The 15933-nt window shown below is 37.9% G+C and overlaps 3 protein-coding genes across 4 annotated transcripts; all 3 read right to left on the bottom strand.

The window, feature by feature from the left end:
- Positions 1–157: 157 nt before the first annotated feature.
- Positions 158–7096, bottom strand: oscp1b (organic solute carrier partner 1b). Its single transcript, XM_084943750.1, has 10 exons — positions 6885–7096; positions 5675–5829; positions 5142–5309; positions 4557–4637; positions 4345–4448; positions 3686–3814; positions 2536–2605; positions 2301–2440; positions 2127–2190; positions 158–1259 (listed from the first exon to the last, which is right to left on the bottom strand). The coding sequence occupies exons 1-10, from the start codon at positions 6994–6996 to the stop codon at positions 1140–1142; spliced, it is 1143 nt and encodes a 380-aa protein (XP_084799876.1). The 5' UTR covers positions 6997–7096; the 3' UTR covers positions 158–1139.
- A 232-nt stretch (positions 7097–7328) lies between these two features.
- On the bottom strand, positions 7329–9984 carry LOC146378059 (cornifelin homolog). 2 transcript variants are annotated; one of them, XM_084943756.1, is made up of 4 exons: positions 8812–9984; positions 8252–8405; positions 8033–8169; positions 7329–7807 (listed from the first exon to the last, which is right to left on the bottom strand). In XM_084943756.1, the coding sequence occupies exons 2-4, from the start codon at positions 8361–8363 to the stop codon at positions 7703–7705; spliced, it is 354 nt and encodes a 117-aa protein (XP_084799882.1). In that variant the 5' UTR covers positions 8364–8405; positions 8812–9984; the 3' UTR covers positions 7329–7702. The 2 variants fall into 2 exon arrangements, with proteins under 2 accessions (XP_084799882.1, XP_084799881.1); XM_084943755.1 differs by having other exon boundaries at positions 8252–9984.
- A 109-nt stretch (positions 9985–10093) lies between these two features.
- mrps15 (mitochondrial ribosomal protein S15) lies at positions 10094–15507 on the bottom strand. The gene is made up of 8 exons (XM_084943751.1): positions 15232–15507; positions 11820–11888; positions 11641–11716; positions 11479–11527; positions 11287–11371; positions 11113–11171; positions 10539–10730; positions 10094–10289 (listed from the first exon to the last, which is right to left on the bottom strand). The coding sequence occupies exons 1-8, from the start codon at positions 15374–15376 to the stop codon at positions 10182–10184; spliced, it is 783 nt and encodes a 260-aa protein (XP_084799877.1). The 5' UTR covers positions 15377–15507; the 3' UTR covers positions 10094–10181.
- Between the last annotated feature and the right edge of the window lie 426 nt (positions 15508–15933).

The raw sequence follows: 15933 nt of genomic DNA, 5'->3' as shown, positions 1-15933 counted from the left end.
TAACAATACAAACTGTGTTGCAAAGTCAGATCGCGCCACCTACTGCTTGAAAGTGTTAACTACAACAAGCTGTTTCAAGGTTCATGCCAGTATTAACACTTTGTTGCATCAGAACCCAAACTGGTGATGCATTTAATACAATAATCTTTTCAAGAGATTAGATTTTTTTTATTTTATTTAAAAAACAAACAAACAAACAAACAAACAAACAAACAAACACACACAACCCAAAGTCAAACCCCCCCAAACACTACACTGCACATTCAACAAAAGCAGCAATATGGACTCGCCTACATAGAAAATCAAGTATACGCAATAAACATATTTACATATTACACAGTCCTATTGCATTATGTTATACTACAACAATGTACTCATTTCTATAAGCACATTTCTATACTTTACATACATACACATCACAGGATAATGGAATATGTCTTACAAGTTGCTCCTCAGACTCTTAAGGTAGAACAGTATGATAACAAACACATTTGTTACCAAATAAAGACTAAAGAATTCATGTCACACTGAAAAAGAGCACTTGGGTTTCCTCCAGTTCTCTCATCACGTAGTCACTTGTTCATTAGAACAGAAGAATTCACAAACTTCTTCTCTGGATGGTGTAAATTAAAATACAATTCAAAAGGGGAATAATTAGAAATAAAGAACCACCAAACTGTGGACTCAGTCTGAAAATTGACTCAAACTGTTCAGTCATTGCAACTGTTAAAATAAATGAATTTGAAGAATATTACATAGAATAGAATAAAAACTGCAAGATATTGCACTGTATAAACACTTGTTTTGCTATTATCACATGGTCAATAAACTAATATACAATAAGCCAACTGTACATTGAACCGAAATACCTTTGTGTTTACAGCAAACATACTATTACAGCTTAATGCTTGCCTCACCACACATTCTTTGTTCTTGAATGCAAATATGCAGCTGATCGTCTGACAACAAAACTGCTCACATCTGCTTTGTAAAAGCACTTGAGCAAGCAGTTTTTCTGGCTGCATGTGATTCTGCTGTAGTGCATTTGCAGGTATGGAAAGCAGACTGGTCTTTAGTAGTGCGGACTGTTGACAACGCAATGTTCCCAATCCCTGGCCATTTCTGTCACTGTGACCATGTCACAAACCGTCCATCATGGCCAGAAGGTCGTCCCCTTTGTTGCTGACACTGGGAGACTGATCTCCTGACTCTGTAAATTCACCCATGATCTTGGCCAACTCTGCATTGGCTTGCTGGTCCTGAAAGACAATAAAACGCACCAATCAGAGTGTTGGATGGGCCATTACAGGGATTTGAGCCTCATCACAGTAAATCTGGTTGGTCTGGCAAAGCCTCACATCTTGAATCAATTACTATACAGTCTTAAGCCCAACACTGAGATAAGTAACATTTAGCCCTCAGTGCAATAAAGGTTTTATCAGAGGCAGGAACAAATAGTCCATCAGTGGTTCGACTGGATTTTTTTTCCCCCTGTCGGAGATAAGAAGCCTTGATTCAGTCTTTTTGAAGTTTACCTCTCTTGCTTCTTGGTTCAAAGGGGCGAGCAATAGGGCATTTGATCGGATCTGAAATGTATCCTTTTTCACCTGCTGTATGACGGATGCTACTTTAATAAACAGTCTAGAACCTCTATGAAAGCTGTGCTCATGGCTGTTACAATGAGTCCTATAATTCAAATGATTCCATGAAGAGTCCTGATCATGCATTGAGATTTTTCAGAACTAACATCTGTTTTCAGATACGTTTCATTTCACTGGAAAAGCAAGATGTTTATATATGAGGTTAAAGTGGGAGAAGAGCGGCACCCCATCAGAGATAGAAGGGAAAGGGAAGCAGATTGTCTAAAGCATAACAAATACCAGTGTAATTTTGTAAGTTTTCCTGGTCTGTAATGCAGTGACAACAACAACAAAGTTCTCATAGTGTTGAAAAGAACAACAATACTGAGATTTTCAATTTTATAGTCTACCCTTGCCCTTTGATGACAAATTGCTTTTCTGTAAATAAATATGCCAATATATATATATATATAAAAAATACAAAAAATGCTGGATATGCAGCTTTCCTACACAAGTTGGCTGCGATTTAAGGTCATTTAGATTTACCTTGGTTGCTTGGATGTTTATGACTCCATATGAAAGCTCATCAGGTCTTGATATTAATGCCTCTCTGTAACAGAGTCACAGTGTTACTTCTGATTGTTTCAAAGAAAATAAAAAGTATTTTTCACATTTGAAATAGTAATGAAACGATTACATCTGATATATATGGACACTCACTCTTCTTCTTCATCAGTAGCAAAGAGGTTAATTCGGAAGCCAGTGTCTGCGTTTCCTGGTTTCTGAACTTCTAACCCTCCCATTAACCTGGCCAGCAGGTTCAGTTCCTCTTTGGCCAGAGGGTTTGGAGCAGCGCTGACCTGTTGACACACAATGGTGTGTTAAATTCAAAAGTGAAGTTGTATGCTTTACATTTATAATTGTTTTGTGCGTTATTGAAATTGTCAGTTTTCACCTTTGTATGCTGAGCAGAATTTTTAGATGTGCCAGACATGTGAGTTTCCACTGGACGACTTACACTGTACCTACATTTTGTTTTTTTTTTAAAAAGTGAGAAAACGTGTCAACATACAATGGTGTTCAAACACTGATAATGAAACATTCTTTCAACATTGTAAGAATGGTTTGTACAATTTTAAAGTGAAAAAGGAAACAATGCACACCAAGACATCTGTGCTCTGCTAAGTTTTGACTAGTGTCAGACCAAAATTTGGTTTTTAGGGCTTTGTGCACATACTTCACAAGGAAATGCCAGATGATGAAATTTTCAAAGCTGTGACTCACTGCTTAAGCTTTTAATGAATAATTCACAGCTTAAGCAATGAAAGGAGCTGCCTATCATTCTGAAAAACATCAATTATTAGCAAAAACGGAGGGTGGGGTTTAGAAAACTAAGAGAACTTTCAGAGAGAAATTGTAAGATTACTAAAAAAAAAAGCTGTTGTTTGAATGCAAAAGGCCATCGGGAAGATTTAACACGAAGCTGAACTGTTCTGTTGTGCTGCAACAGCTGTGCAAATGTGACCACCATCAGAAGAAAACATTTCCTGTATCCTTACCACAAAACTAAGCATCAGACGTTTGCAAATCAACACCTAAACCAAACCTTGTGCATTGTGGAAACAAGTACTACAGACTGACATTTTTAGAGCTACATTCAGCAAAGGTATATGTGTAGAATAAAAGGATGGTGATATTTTAATCAAATGCACCCCTCTCCAGCTGTGCAGGATAGGTTAAATTTGATATGTTTTAGGCTCTTGTGGTAGCCAGTGCAACTAGTAGAAAGAAGAATTAATTATTTAAGCAAATTCTGGAAACTGTAAGCACAGTATTAGTTTAAAAAAAAGAAAGAAAAAAGTTGATGGTAAAAAAAAAAAAAAAAAAAAAAGATACCGTCCACAACAACATAATGATCCTTAACACAATACACTACCTCAAGGGTGCTTTTGCAGTTCCTTTCATTATCATTTATAAAGGTTAATCAGGTAATTTCTCTTTTGTGTGCTTAAAATCCCTCTCGTCCTGGCTTACTATCACAAAAAATGAAAACTGCATAAAAACAACAAGGCATGTTTATATAAGGGAAGATTCCAGCATCGTACATGTTTGTGCCCAGTTTTGTGACTCTATCACCAAAGATGTCAAAAGATCCTTCACGGAGTGCAGTGGTATAGTTCCCTCCATTATTGAACTTCAGCCTGGTGAATTCCTCACCTGTACAGCTGAATATCCTACAAAAAAAATGACACACACACACACACACACACACACACACACACACACACACACACACACACACACACACACACACACACACACACACACACACACACACACACACACACACACACACACACACACACACACACACACACAAATGAGAGAAATAGAGACAGGAAAGCATTTAGTACATAGTATGATAAAGAGCCTTTATTTCCTGCTTAAATGTTTCACACAGCAAATCCTTAAGAATTTTGATCCAAGCTAAACATGCACGGTATCTAAAATTAGAAGTCAAATACTTCTTGAACGAGACCTCTGTAATGCAATTAGCTACAGATAAGCTTACGTAAAATCAGATTACGGTGTCCAAGTAAGATAGCAAAGAGACAATATGCAAGACAAAGCGGCAGACATTAAAGTTCAATGAAAAGAGAAAGAGTATATTATCAAAGCCACTTATTTAGTCTTACTTATTGACAATATTCTTTAAACTTCAGAGTGCCTCGGTCTGAGGGATAAGAGCTCTTTACTGTGGTACCTTATCAAACCAGGGACTTGAGTGCCATGGGGCACAGGACCACTGGTGGGAAGAACAAAGCGGCCATTTGAATTCTGCACTTTGTCCTTGAGGAAAATAGATACCTGCCATAGAAGAAGGTACAAACACAGAGAAAGTAAACATTAACTGAACAAGCAGGAAAAAATTAGTTATACCATCTTCATAATAAAAAGTCACAAATGATGACTCACCCTTATATGCATGTCTTGAAAGAAGATAAGAAGAGTTTGTCTAATCAGCTGGAATTCACCACTGGACAAAGGCGTATACATCTAAAAATACATATTGGTATTAAAAAAAAATCTAAACTGGTGAAAACATTTATTTATGCTGGCGGTACTGGCAACACAGAATTGAAATCGCTAGCTTAGATGGCTTTCTTTGTCTTAAGTGGGCCTTAATAGCTTGCTTGGTCATTTTTAACACAAGAGGTGAGTTTTGTCTTGGAGGAGAAGGCCTGAGAAGTAGTGACTCTCAGTACATCACCAGCTGCAGTATAAGAGTGTTAAACCAGTTCATATGCCACGTGATTACACTCTTATTAAGAATGTCCTTGATTTTCTTTCCCCCATGAGATTTTCTTATCTTCTTCATTTATCTTTATGTAGTTAACCAGGGGGAGCTTCTTTGCATGCTACTTTTTTTTTTAAAAAAAAAACCATATACATCTTGCTGCAAACTGCAGGAAAAAAAAAATCCCCACAAGCAATATAAAATATTTCTGACTATATTTTCTTGTAACAAATGTGAAGACAGCAAAGTCCCGCATGTAGTACCTCTATCAGCTGTCGATAAGTCTCATCAACCTGGCTGAGAATGCTGGGAGTATCTTTCACAAAGTCTTTGATTGCATCCATGTGGTTGAAGGACACAAGGAGGATGTCCTTAGGTCGTGGACAGAGAAGCACCTGATACTTGAAAGCCATGGTCATCAAGTCATAGAGCTATGAACAGGGACACATTCATCAACATACTGTCTTAGGCATCGGAAATAAATGCATGCTGTTGTTGAGTGATAAACAGTAGAGGGAGACATAGTATGTAAATGAATGTGCCTTATGCTTAAACACAACAAAAATGTTACATTATACACTTGATTTATATTGATTGGCATGAAGGCAAATCTAATGTAGATCCAATATGCATAATGAAAAGGCTGTGATAAAAACATCTCTGTGTGGTTTTGAAGAAATGTAACTGGTGCATGGATAGAAAGTCAATGCTTGTAATTAAAAATGCAAACAAAATATTGGGAGCACAAGAGTAAATTAAAAACACACAGGCTGTATATGAATACATGATGTCTTACCTTGTCCATACTAGCTTGATTGAGTCTCATTATGGATGCGTGGGCCAACCTGTCAAACACAGTCCGTAGGGCCTTCTTGGAATAAAGCTCCTGTGGCTTAAAAAGCTCCTCCAGGAACTTTTTGTTAAACATGGTGGTGATGATGTCATTCATAACTATTCAGACAAGCAATTAAGCACAAAATGTTAATTAAGGTTAGACAAATGCCCTTCCCATACTATTGGCTCAGAAGCAGGCAGATTAGCGCTCTACACTCTACACTCTACATTGCTGAAAACGATTTTACCCAGAGCTGAAACCCAAAGACCCTAACAAAGCAGCAGACCTATTTATCAGAAATCCTACAGCCAAAGATGTTTTTTTGGAGGGTGGGGGGAGGTTTTGCCTTTTTTTTTTTTTTTTTTTTTAATTTTTTTACCAGTATTGCAGCAGCAATACTTACCTTAACTAAACCTTTAGGGTTTAGTTAAAAAGTGCTTAGATTTTAGATCACTCAAGTTTGGGAAAGCAACATTACTTTGTGACTAACTTACTGGGGGTTTAAGGTATATGACTAATTCACTTTGGTTCATGAAGTGAAGTAATTTGTCCAGCATATGTATGCGAACGCCACCTTGGAAGCTTGAAAACTGGAGTTTTGGAATACAGACACACATATAAGAAAGGTTGTTACAACCAATGAAGCAGGACATTGTTTGTCAGCTCATCTGTTATTCATTGATTATTTACGCATGGCATGGGTTCAGGCTAAGCCAAAGCAGAGCAAAAGAGCTACTAATGCATCAGCGCCTCATTGCATCTTGTAATAATACCTCTCTTTCTGTCCGCCTCTATCCAGCCAGGTATTGTGGAAACTTTATCAATCCAAAGGGAAATGGTACGTAAGTAAACAGCTGATTTTAAGACTGCCACGTGTGCTGGTGGTTAATGCTTAACATAATCTAATATCATTTTACAACAAACCAGTGATATCTTTTAAACTGACAGAGCGGCAACAATACACAATTTTTACAGGGCTTCCAGTCACACTCTCCTACGAAAAGACATGTCTTATTTTGACTTTCTGATTCGACAGAGACACCGACATCATCAATACAGAAACAAGTAAACGAACAACATACATGTGCACTTACTGCGGTCTAACATTAATATTTTTTTTGGAACAGGATAACAATTGTGTTGCTAGCTGGAAAGCTGCTAAACTAGCTACCTTTCTTAGCTTTGTCAGCAGGTATATTCTGAGCTCGGAGACGCTGGTCTAGGATGTACAACATTTCCCCGCCGAGATTAATGAAAAGCAGCGGCAGAGTCCTTGAAGACATGATGGAATTTGAACAGCTGAATCTTTCCAGACAAAACAGCTAGCTCGAATGTTTTAGCTGGTGGGGGGGGTCTGTCTGTTTGGTAAAGCCGCTTCTGGTTGCCAGGCCACGAAATAAATAGCCAATCAGAGCCCCATGTAGTAAATACGTAAAAGAAAGGGGCGGGATTAGACGAGGTACAACCGTGTTGTAAATTAGGAGCTCACTGATTAGAGCTAGATGGACCATTTTTCACCATGTAGTCATACATATTATATAATTATATATAATATAATGCAAACCAGTGGTTTCATGGCAAGTCTAAGCATTCTAACCAGTACAATTCGACTTATATGACAATTATAACGATATTATAATTCATAAGGAAGATGAACCTTTTACTCAGCTGCTCACAACCGATTTACGATAATACCCAACAATCTTTTCTAGAAGCTTTTTTGGACGTTTTTAGTTGCATAACTCTTACGTTGAGAAATAAATGATATAAGGTGAGCCATCAAATTTCAAAAAGTTGTTCAAAAATGTGATCCCTGTTGAAAATGCACTTTATTTACAATAATACACAATTGCTCTTGCAAGTTAGGGCCAAAGATTTAATACACACATACATGCATACTTTCATTAAATGCTTTTTTTTTGTTTGCATGAAAGCTCCATGGGTAAACAAGTTACTTCCACAATAGCTGAGCATCATGAAAAACTCTTGTTACTGTGAAATCTCTCCATTCCTGATGCGGATTTCTCTTGCCATCCTGCACACTTCACAATGTCCACAGAAGAAGGTCATCAAGGCGTCGTTGCATATTGTTCCCTGTGGTTAAAAGATTGCAGAAATTACAGAAATGTTGCAGATTTCTCAATTGTAGGAAACGCACAAAATTTCCCATGTTTGCAAAATCTGTGTCTTTCATAAAAGCAAGACTGAAACAGACTATCATACGTGCAATACTTGCAACCTAAAGACTAATTGCATAAGGTACGGTATTCTGAAGTTTGGATTTTATAATAACTGTATTGAGTTGCATGGGTAACATACCTGAATACCATAGGTTAATCTCATGTGAGTCCTCATGGCTGTTAAGCCTCCAGGCACGCAACCCAAACAGCAGTTTTCACCATACTTATTTGCTGTGTAGCAGCTCAGTGCCAGTGGACAGAAACAACCGACGGCACCTAAACAACACGAGTACATTTATGAATGTCTAAAACGAACAAAACAAAGTATGCATGCACAAATGATGTGCCTTGTACTTACAGACCAAACAGTCACTGCAGCAGGCACACAAGCCTGTGCTCCACTCTCCTGTTTGAACATTAGTCCCATAGCCGCCAGCACCTGGTTGATGGGTGACCACTGGGTTTGACATTTGGATTACTTGGTCTGTTTATTTGCTCTGTGATTTAAATACCTAGTCAAAAACATATTAGAGAGCATTAGATATTTGCACACTAATTAACATCACATATTTACAGAAAACCCTTCTCAACACAGCATGCAACAGTTTACTTTGTCATTTGAGGTAAATCAAATTATGATTTAGAAAATACTTTTTGGACTTTCCCTGTAAAATATATATTTCTAAATAAAACATTGTTGCAGGAATACGTTAGTGTAACATGGACTATTTTCACAATATCGTATGAAAGATAGTCATGTATGTGGTTTTTAACCCAAAGAACAAGGCAGCCATAACGGAAAGGCCAACTTTTAACTATAACATACGCACGAATTGCAAATATAGTTTATATGTTTAATTTAAGAATATTTAACTTTTAAGTTTATCTGCTGCGAAAGGAAAAAATGGTGTCACTTACCAGAAGAGTGTGAGAGTATGAGCTCCACCTGCTCAAAATGACAAGTTGCACACCACACAGGAAATTGTGACGAGCTTGAGCTGTGAAACGCTGGTTTGGCAACAGCCTGCACTTTCTGGGGATGACAAAGATCTGTGGCGATTCACTGGCAAAAAATCAGTCCATTAACAGGAATTGCTGCTTTTTTTTTTTAGTCTGATAAAGGGTACAACCTCAAATCACAAGGTCACAAGCACATGTATGTGACTGAGAGTTTAAAGTTTTTTCTGATCTCATGACAGATCAGTAGACTTCAGGGAAGCCATGCAGTTAGAATTGTTAAGGCCACACTTTCATATGACACCCACAAATGCAACACGTTCTTGTCTTGAGGTTTTAATCTATTAGAACACTATATCACTAGTGTAGTATGCAAAAGAAGGGATGGATTTACTCAGGATTTGAATAAGCACAAAACTATAGGAAACTGTAAAGCCTTCTTTTCACATTAATGTATAATGTAAAAATAGCTTTTAATGAAAATGCCGGTCTTGTTATACCCTATATGAGAATTAAATTAACCTTGCCTCGTGATGTTGTACATTTAAATCAGATGCTTTAGCAACCTCACCAATTTTTACCAATATAACACTATGCCAGGAATGTCAGGAATTCTTAATTTGATTTTTTAACAATTTCTCTCTAACTTGAATTAACTTACTGTACATTTAAACAACACTCAAAAAGATAAATGATACTGCATTCTACCAACAAGCATTTTATGACCCTAAACATAGTTGGATTAAGTCAATCTCATGTTTCCACAAAGCCTGAATACTGCTTCAACAGTACTCTTCCAGGAAGAAGTCCTTATCTGATATGCCTCAACTTGGTACAAATGAGGTGAACTGCCACTGACAGCTGATTAACAAAACATAAAAACAAAAACAAAACACACACCGGTGCTGATATGAAGCCATAATAACAGAAAGAGTCGATCTAGTGATAACATTTTAGCGCTAGTTCTCTGCCATGTGGTTTAACACAGAGTATCCTCTCAGATAAAATGGAGAATTTGCAGTGTAGGTTTATTTCTAATTAGCATATTAATCCTGTACTTGAGTTTCTGGCTTCCTGGTTTTCTAAAATGAGATCTTAAATTAATACATCTAGTAGTCATGCTTTAGTTCAATTACAATTTGGAGGATTATTCCAACCCAGCTTTCTCAGATATTTTATTCTTATGAATCTTTGACATCTCCAGACAGTTCTGGTATCAGAATGACAACAATAGAAAGTAAAATCGTGTGACAGCAGCATGGGAAAGCATTTATTTATCTACATGATACATCACTACATCTGAAGGTGTACAGATTGTGGCTTTTGTCTCATTAGATCTCAGCTGCATTTGTCTTTGCTGACTCCGTGTCTGTGGAGCCTGAACTCTGCTTTATCTTCAGCCTCTGCTCTGCTTTTTGCTTTTGCACTGCTTTGAAGACCTGAGATGACACACACAGACACACAAACACATATGACCAAGTGTTAGTGGGGGGCATAAAATAACACCTTTAATGTATAGAGAAGAGTTTCCAGAAGGCTTGAGTAATTCCTTAGATGCTCTATATGCTACACTTCCATTACACTTGTGTGTAATGGAAAGTTTTAAGTTTTTCCCAACAGATATGAGTATACATTAATGTGCAGAGATGATGTAGACTTAATAAATAACAGCTTCATTTATTTGCTACCTTAATGCAGAATTCTTTCTTGGCCATCCAGCGACGGGTGGCCCGTCTGTAGTACTCTGGGGGGAAGGTGTATGTGATGCCCAGCTGCTCACACACTTTCTCAAAGGCATCGTAGCGAATCAACCGAAGGTGTTTCAAAATCTTTTTCCTTCGGTCAATGGCCATAAGCATTCGCCTCTTGTTTGCTTTATCCTAGCATCAAACAACACAGAATATTGAAAGTAAATACAAACAGAGCAAAATGCGCTAGAAATCAGGACACCTACTGAGGAACAGCTGCTTCGTCATGCCACATAAAAACAGTTGTTAATTTTAATAAAATTGTTTAGGCTATGATGTAACACGGAAACTTCCGACCTTGGCCATGCTACGCATCTTTTTATTTAATGTGGGGGAGTACACAGGATATCCTGTAGCACATGCAGGCCTCACAAAAGCAGAGAGGAAATGTGGAGAGACGTATTCATACATGAAACTTCCAGTGGTGAGAGTCAAGTGCTCTTCATGTGTTACGTCATTTTAATCTGTCAACCTAACAAATTTGCTGATTAATTTAAATGCATTTTATTCTCACCTTATGATGTTTTTGCAAATGTTCCTGGTAGTTTCGGATTCTAGCAGTCAATATAGCCACTGAGGAGAGAAAGAACAGGAGAATTTCAACATCGCATAATAAATAAAAGTTGTATCCCATGTTTTTTTCAGTGAAGAAACTATGTGCAACATAATGAAAAATATAGCACCGAACCTTGTACTTCCTCTGAGCTTCGGTCACTCTCATCTCTCTGGACCTTTGCAATTAGCTGTTCTTGTTTTAGCTGTAGCTTTTCCTTCTGAAGGTGAGATTATTATTATTAGTTATTAACGCTGAACTACTTGTTTATGCCTCTGCTTTCCCACAAGAGGGCCAAACAATGTACATCAAAAAAGACAAACTTACATGACTAGCCAACTCCAGTGAAAGAAGCCTTTTGACAAGATCATCAGTTCTGTTAGCAGAAAATACAATAGTGTTAGAAGAGTAGACCAATCAGTATGTGCGTCCACTTTTATAAAATAATTAATAGAAAGTCTGAATTTTAATCATTTTGTATATGTTTACGTTTGAGCAAGGGGAACAGCTGCATAATCCATCTTCAGCATAGTTGGAGGAAGATCGCTGAGTTGGCTCTCAGGTCCTGGAGGAAAAATACTTTTTGGATTTTTCTTTCTTTAACTTATGTACACATTTAAAAATGCTCACATGCACACACTATGGTGATGATAGTTCCTCTTAAATACCTGTCTTCTTCTTCTTTGCAGCCCGGGCATAGTGTCTCACTGGCTGTGGAACAGCAAAGCTTCCTGCAACTGAGAAATCAGATGCATCACTGCAAACATTCATGTTTAGTAGATTCAAAATGCTACTTTCAGTTGTTATTCACAAGAGATCACCACAGCAGGTAGCTCCACGTGTTTGGTTTGGCCGGATTCTCTCATGATGTAACCCCGAAAGGATTTGTGCCTCCTCCAGGGATCTAATTCTCCCTCAAGGGATCGAATTGGGGATTGTTCACTTGTCTGGCAAATGTGTAAAACACTACACTACAGAGCCACTGCTTAGGAGATTAAACTCATTTTGAAAGTAGAAGGGAACAAGGGAATCGTTGCTTTGCTAATGATTTATTTTATTAAAAAAGGCCTCAATTTCCTCAGCTGAGGTCAGTATTCATGATTCAAAAATAAGGAAGACACTCAAAACAATCGCATCTATGGGGAAGTTCCGGGGCAGAAACCACTGCTGCTGATCTTGCTGATCGCTCAAAAACCTTTGGGGTCAGCATCATAAGCACATCATAAAAATAGTCAAGTTTGATTCCTGTTGCTCCTTCTCGAGGTGGATGATTTACTGTAATCGACAGAACTATGAATTCTGCTCTCTACCAGAAAATCCTGTAAGAGAATGTCCAGCAATCGTTTTGTGCCCTGAAGCTCAAGCGCACTTGGCTTATGCAACAGGACAATGATCAAAAACAAGCCAGCGAGTCCTCTGAATGGCTCTAAAACAACAACAACAGAAAAGACAAAAAAACAAACAAACAAAAAAAAAACCAAAAGAAAGCAAACAACAGAAAATTAAAAATACAATGACAGTTTTGGAGTGGTTTATTCAAAGTCCAGACTTAAATCCGATAGAAATGCTTTGACATGACCTTTCATGTCATTGTGACTAAAAGAATTCCACAAAGAAGAGTGAGTCAAAAAATTCCTCCACAATGATGTGAAGGACTCATTGCCACTTATTGCAAATGCTTGACTGCCAAAGGCAACACAGTGTTCTTAGATTTAGATGAATTAATTTTCCACATAGGTTGAGGTAGGTTTGGGTAACTTCTTTTCTCTTAATAAATGAAATCATCACTAAAAAAAACCCTGCATTTTCTATTTACTTGGGTTCTCATCTTCTATTGAAATTTGTTTGATGATCTGAAATATGTGCGTGACAAATAAGGCCAAAGACACAGCAAGAGAGTAAGAGAGCTGTATGAAAAACAACAAAGCCTGAAAGTTACTTATAATCTCTAACATTTATTTGTGAATAAGCTATTTTAAATTATGAGGAGTATTGTCCCTGTAAATATTATCCCGAAATACTCCAAGATCTTCCTTCCTATAAGCATGAATGGAAATGATTCAAAAACACAGCAGGTAATAGGGTAACATAAGCAGACCCCTAAGTTCTGGGATAACTTTACTATCCTATTTGTAGAGAAACACCTCTCTGGGATAATACATAATAAAAACATTTCTGCTGCAAGCTGGGTTGTCAGAAAATCATTGATTTATTGTAACAAAAAAAATAAAATACATAAATGAAATCTACAGGATGATGAAACAACTCATGAAGCTTAATTTGCGTGACTGATGGAGTGACTTGTAGAGTAAAACTAAGATAATCTTTCTAAAACGGTTGTCAAACACTCACCCTAAAAACGCAACTATGTACATATCAGATGGCGATAAGAGCAGTGGTTTTCAATATCAAAACAGCAAATGATGTCACTTCCTCTCTAATGTTATGCAACAGTTCAGCCCTCCTTCAAAAATCCACCAACGTGTGCAACTAATATTGCAATCCACTGATGGAAACTCATCAGGAAAGAGCACCGAGTTTTCACCTGGCAGTAATCTTTGCTGTTGAGAATAGTTCAATAGAAATTCTCTGTACCTTATTTTAAAGTTATCAACAGCAGAAACCAAAGTAAAAAATTTCAAGGCAGCATACATTTTCCTTGAGACACTGCTGGTGATTTCAATTCTGTTAGACTGCAGTGTACAGTGTACAAACCTTGGGTTAAAAAGTATTTCTTTGCTGTATTAGTCATAGCACTGTGGAGAGAAGCGGCCTGCAAGCCAAACAGCTCTTATTCATGCCTGTCACTGAAGGGCTGGCAAACCTGTGACTGTCAGTGCATAGGCTGCAACAGTGAGGAAAAAAAAAGAAAGAAAAAAAAAAAGCTGTCATATTCTAGTAGACTTGAGGGGGAAAATGAAAGCAAAGCTTCTGTAGATGCTCCAGATATTATGATAAGAAAGCAAGATATTGCATCAGATTAAGCAGCTAAGAAGTGCAGAAGGGGAGACAACCACAAAAACATTTAGGGGAGAAAAGTTTCAAGTAGCTAAAGCACTACACTGTTACCTAGTCCTCTTTTAGAGGCTTCGTGTCAAAAATATTTCTGATATTCTTTTTGTTTGTTTCACACCCTGTGTGTGCAGCAACCCTCTGATTAGCAGGCATCAGTTTTGCACACGGGTGTGTGTGAAAAGAGCTGTGAGAGGCTCTTCAAAGTCCCTCTATCTGAGAGTTGACAAGCTATCTGGTCTACTTAGAAATTACACACAAATCAACCCCCCCAAAAAGCAAAACTCATATGTCCCAGTTTTCCACACAGCATGCATTTATTGATCTGTGTGGGAGCTGAGACTGTGTGAAAAGTATGAAAAGAGAATCAAGACTCCACATGAAGATGTAACCCGGTTTGTGCACACCAGGAGATCCTTGCGCACTTTAATATTTTTAGACTGTCGTATGCACAGAAAGTTTTTGGAAGGGAAAATGAGCAAATCTGCAACAAAGGAAGCAGGACTTAAAACAACAGCCAATTCAGACTGTGAAACTGCCCTGTGTTTACACTGCTTGGTTTTGCGTGTGGCATCATCTCCTACCTGAAAAAAAAAATCAGCCACACATAGTTGTACACATTTGAAACTCTACAAATCTGTAAGAATCTATGAGAAATCCCACACGTGGCATTTTTCATAGACTCAACAAAAGAAATATGAACATATGGGTTTTTGTGAAAGACTGTTTTCAATGACAAGTAGCTGAGCAGCTGACGAAACACCTGCCAGTAACTTCACACTGTCTTGGTGGTGTGGAGAGAATTGTGTGATAGAAAAATGAATTGCGTAGGGAGGCTGTGCAAAGCCGATTACTACACTTTGGAGTACGTTATGGTGAAAATCGTTTCAGACGTCAAGTATGCGGTCTTTCCGCTTATCAGGGTAACATGTAGCTCCACCAACAGTGCCGCCTGCCGTTCGTGTTAGTTACTTCCCAAGAAGACCTAGCGAAATTACGAACTGCTCACAGAAGCACGTTTTGACTGATATTTACCTACAAAGCAAGTTTTGTCTTCCTCACACTTACCACTTCTCACTTTTGGTCCTGACAGTAAACTCGACCTGTTCGTCCACGGTTTGACTGATGCAGCACAACAGAGAGCTGCCGAGCTTTCCCGCAAAACACTAGCTTGGACCTTGAGGACTGCCCTCAGGCCTATGTTTGTGAACATGGCTCACAGTATAGATAACAAGGAAGGAGAATAAACTGTCTAAAACTGCTGGAAAAATCGTCCAATAATCACACTCGACCCCTACATGAGGATCGCCATTTTGGTTAGACTAAACTAGCCGAGTAGCGATTGCGAGATGCTGTACTAGGCTAAAATAACAATCCCAGAGCACGTCGATAAAAACGAGCGTAAAACGACTTTTGGAATCTTTCATAGTTACATTTCATTATTATTATTTTTTTCAGTGACAATTGTTTGGTTTAATAATTGAAGCAGTCACAGTTAATGAGAAGTGCCCCCCTCCCAAAATTATTACTGTTACTTTTAAATAAAAAGCAGTAAAAAGAGCACTGATGGTAATAAACTGTCAATTTATAACTGCTGACATACAATGCTGTGCAAACCTAAAATACTACCCGTTTGTTTGCTGGGAAAAGGGGAAATTGGTGTACTGAAACGGGGAAATATAATATATAAGGCAAAAACAGAGTTTGTACAATGCTAAATTATTTGGTATGACCACATTCTTCAACATAACCAGGACTCTCTTGGGCAAA

The sequence above is a fragment of the Perissodus microlepis genome, chromosome 11 (genome assembly GCF_051167445.1).
Source record: "Perissodus microlepis isolate ML-2025 ecotype Zambia chromosome 11, ASM5116744v1, whole genome shotgun sequence".
In the NCBI taxonomy this organism is placed as follows: domain Eukaryota; kingdom Metazoa; phylum Chordata; class Actinopteri; order Cichliformes; family Cichlidae; genus Perissodus; species Perissodus microlepis.
The sequence above is the reverse complement of the archived record's forward strand: the minus strand, read 5'-3'. Positions and strand labels throughout refer to the sequence as shown.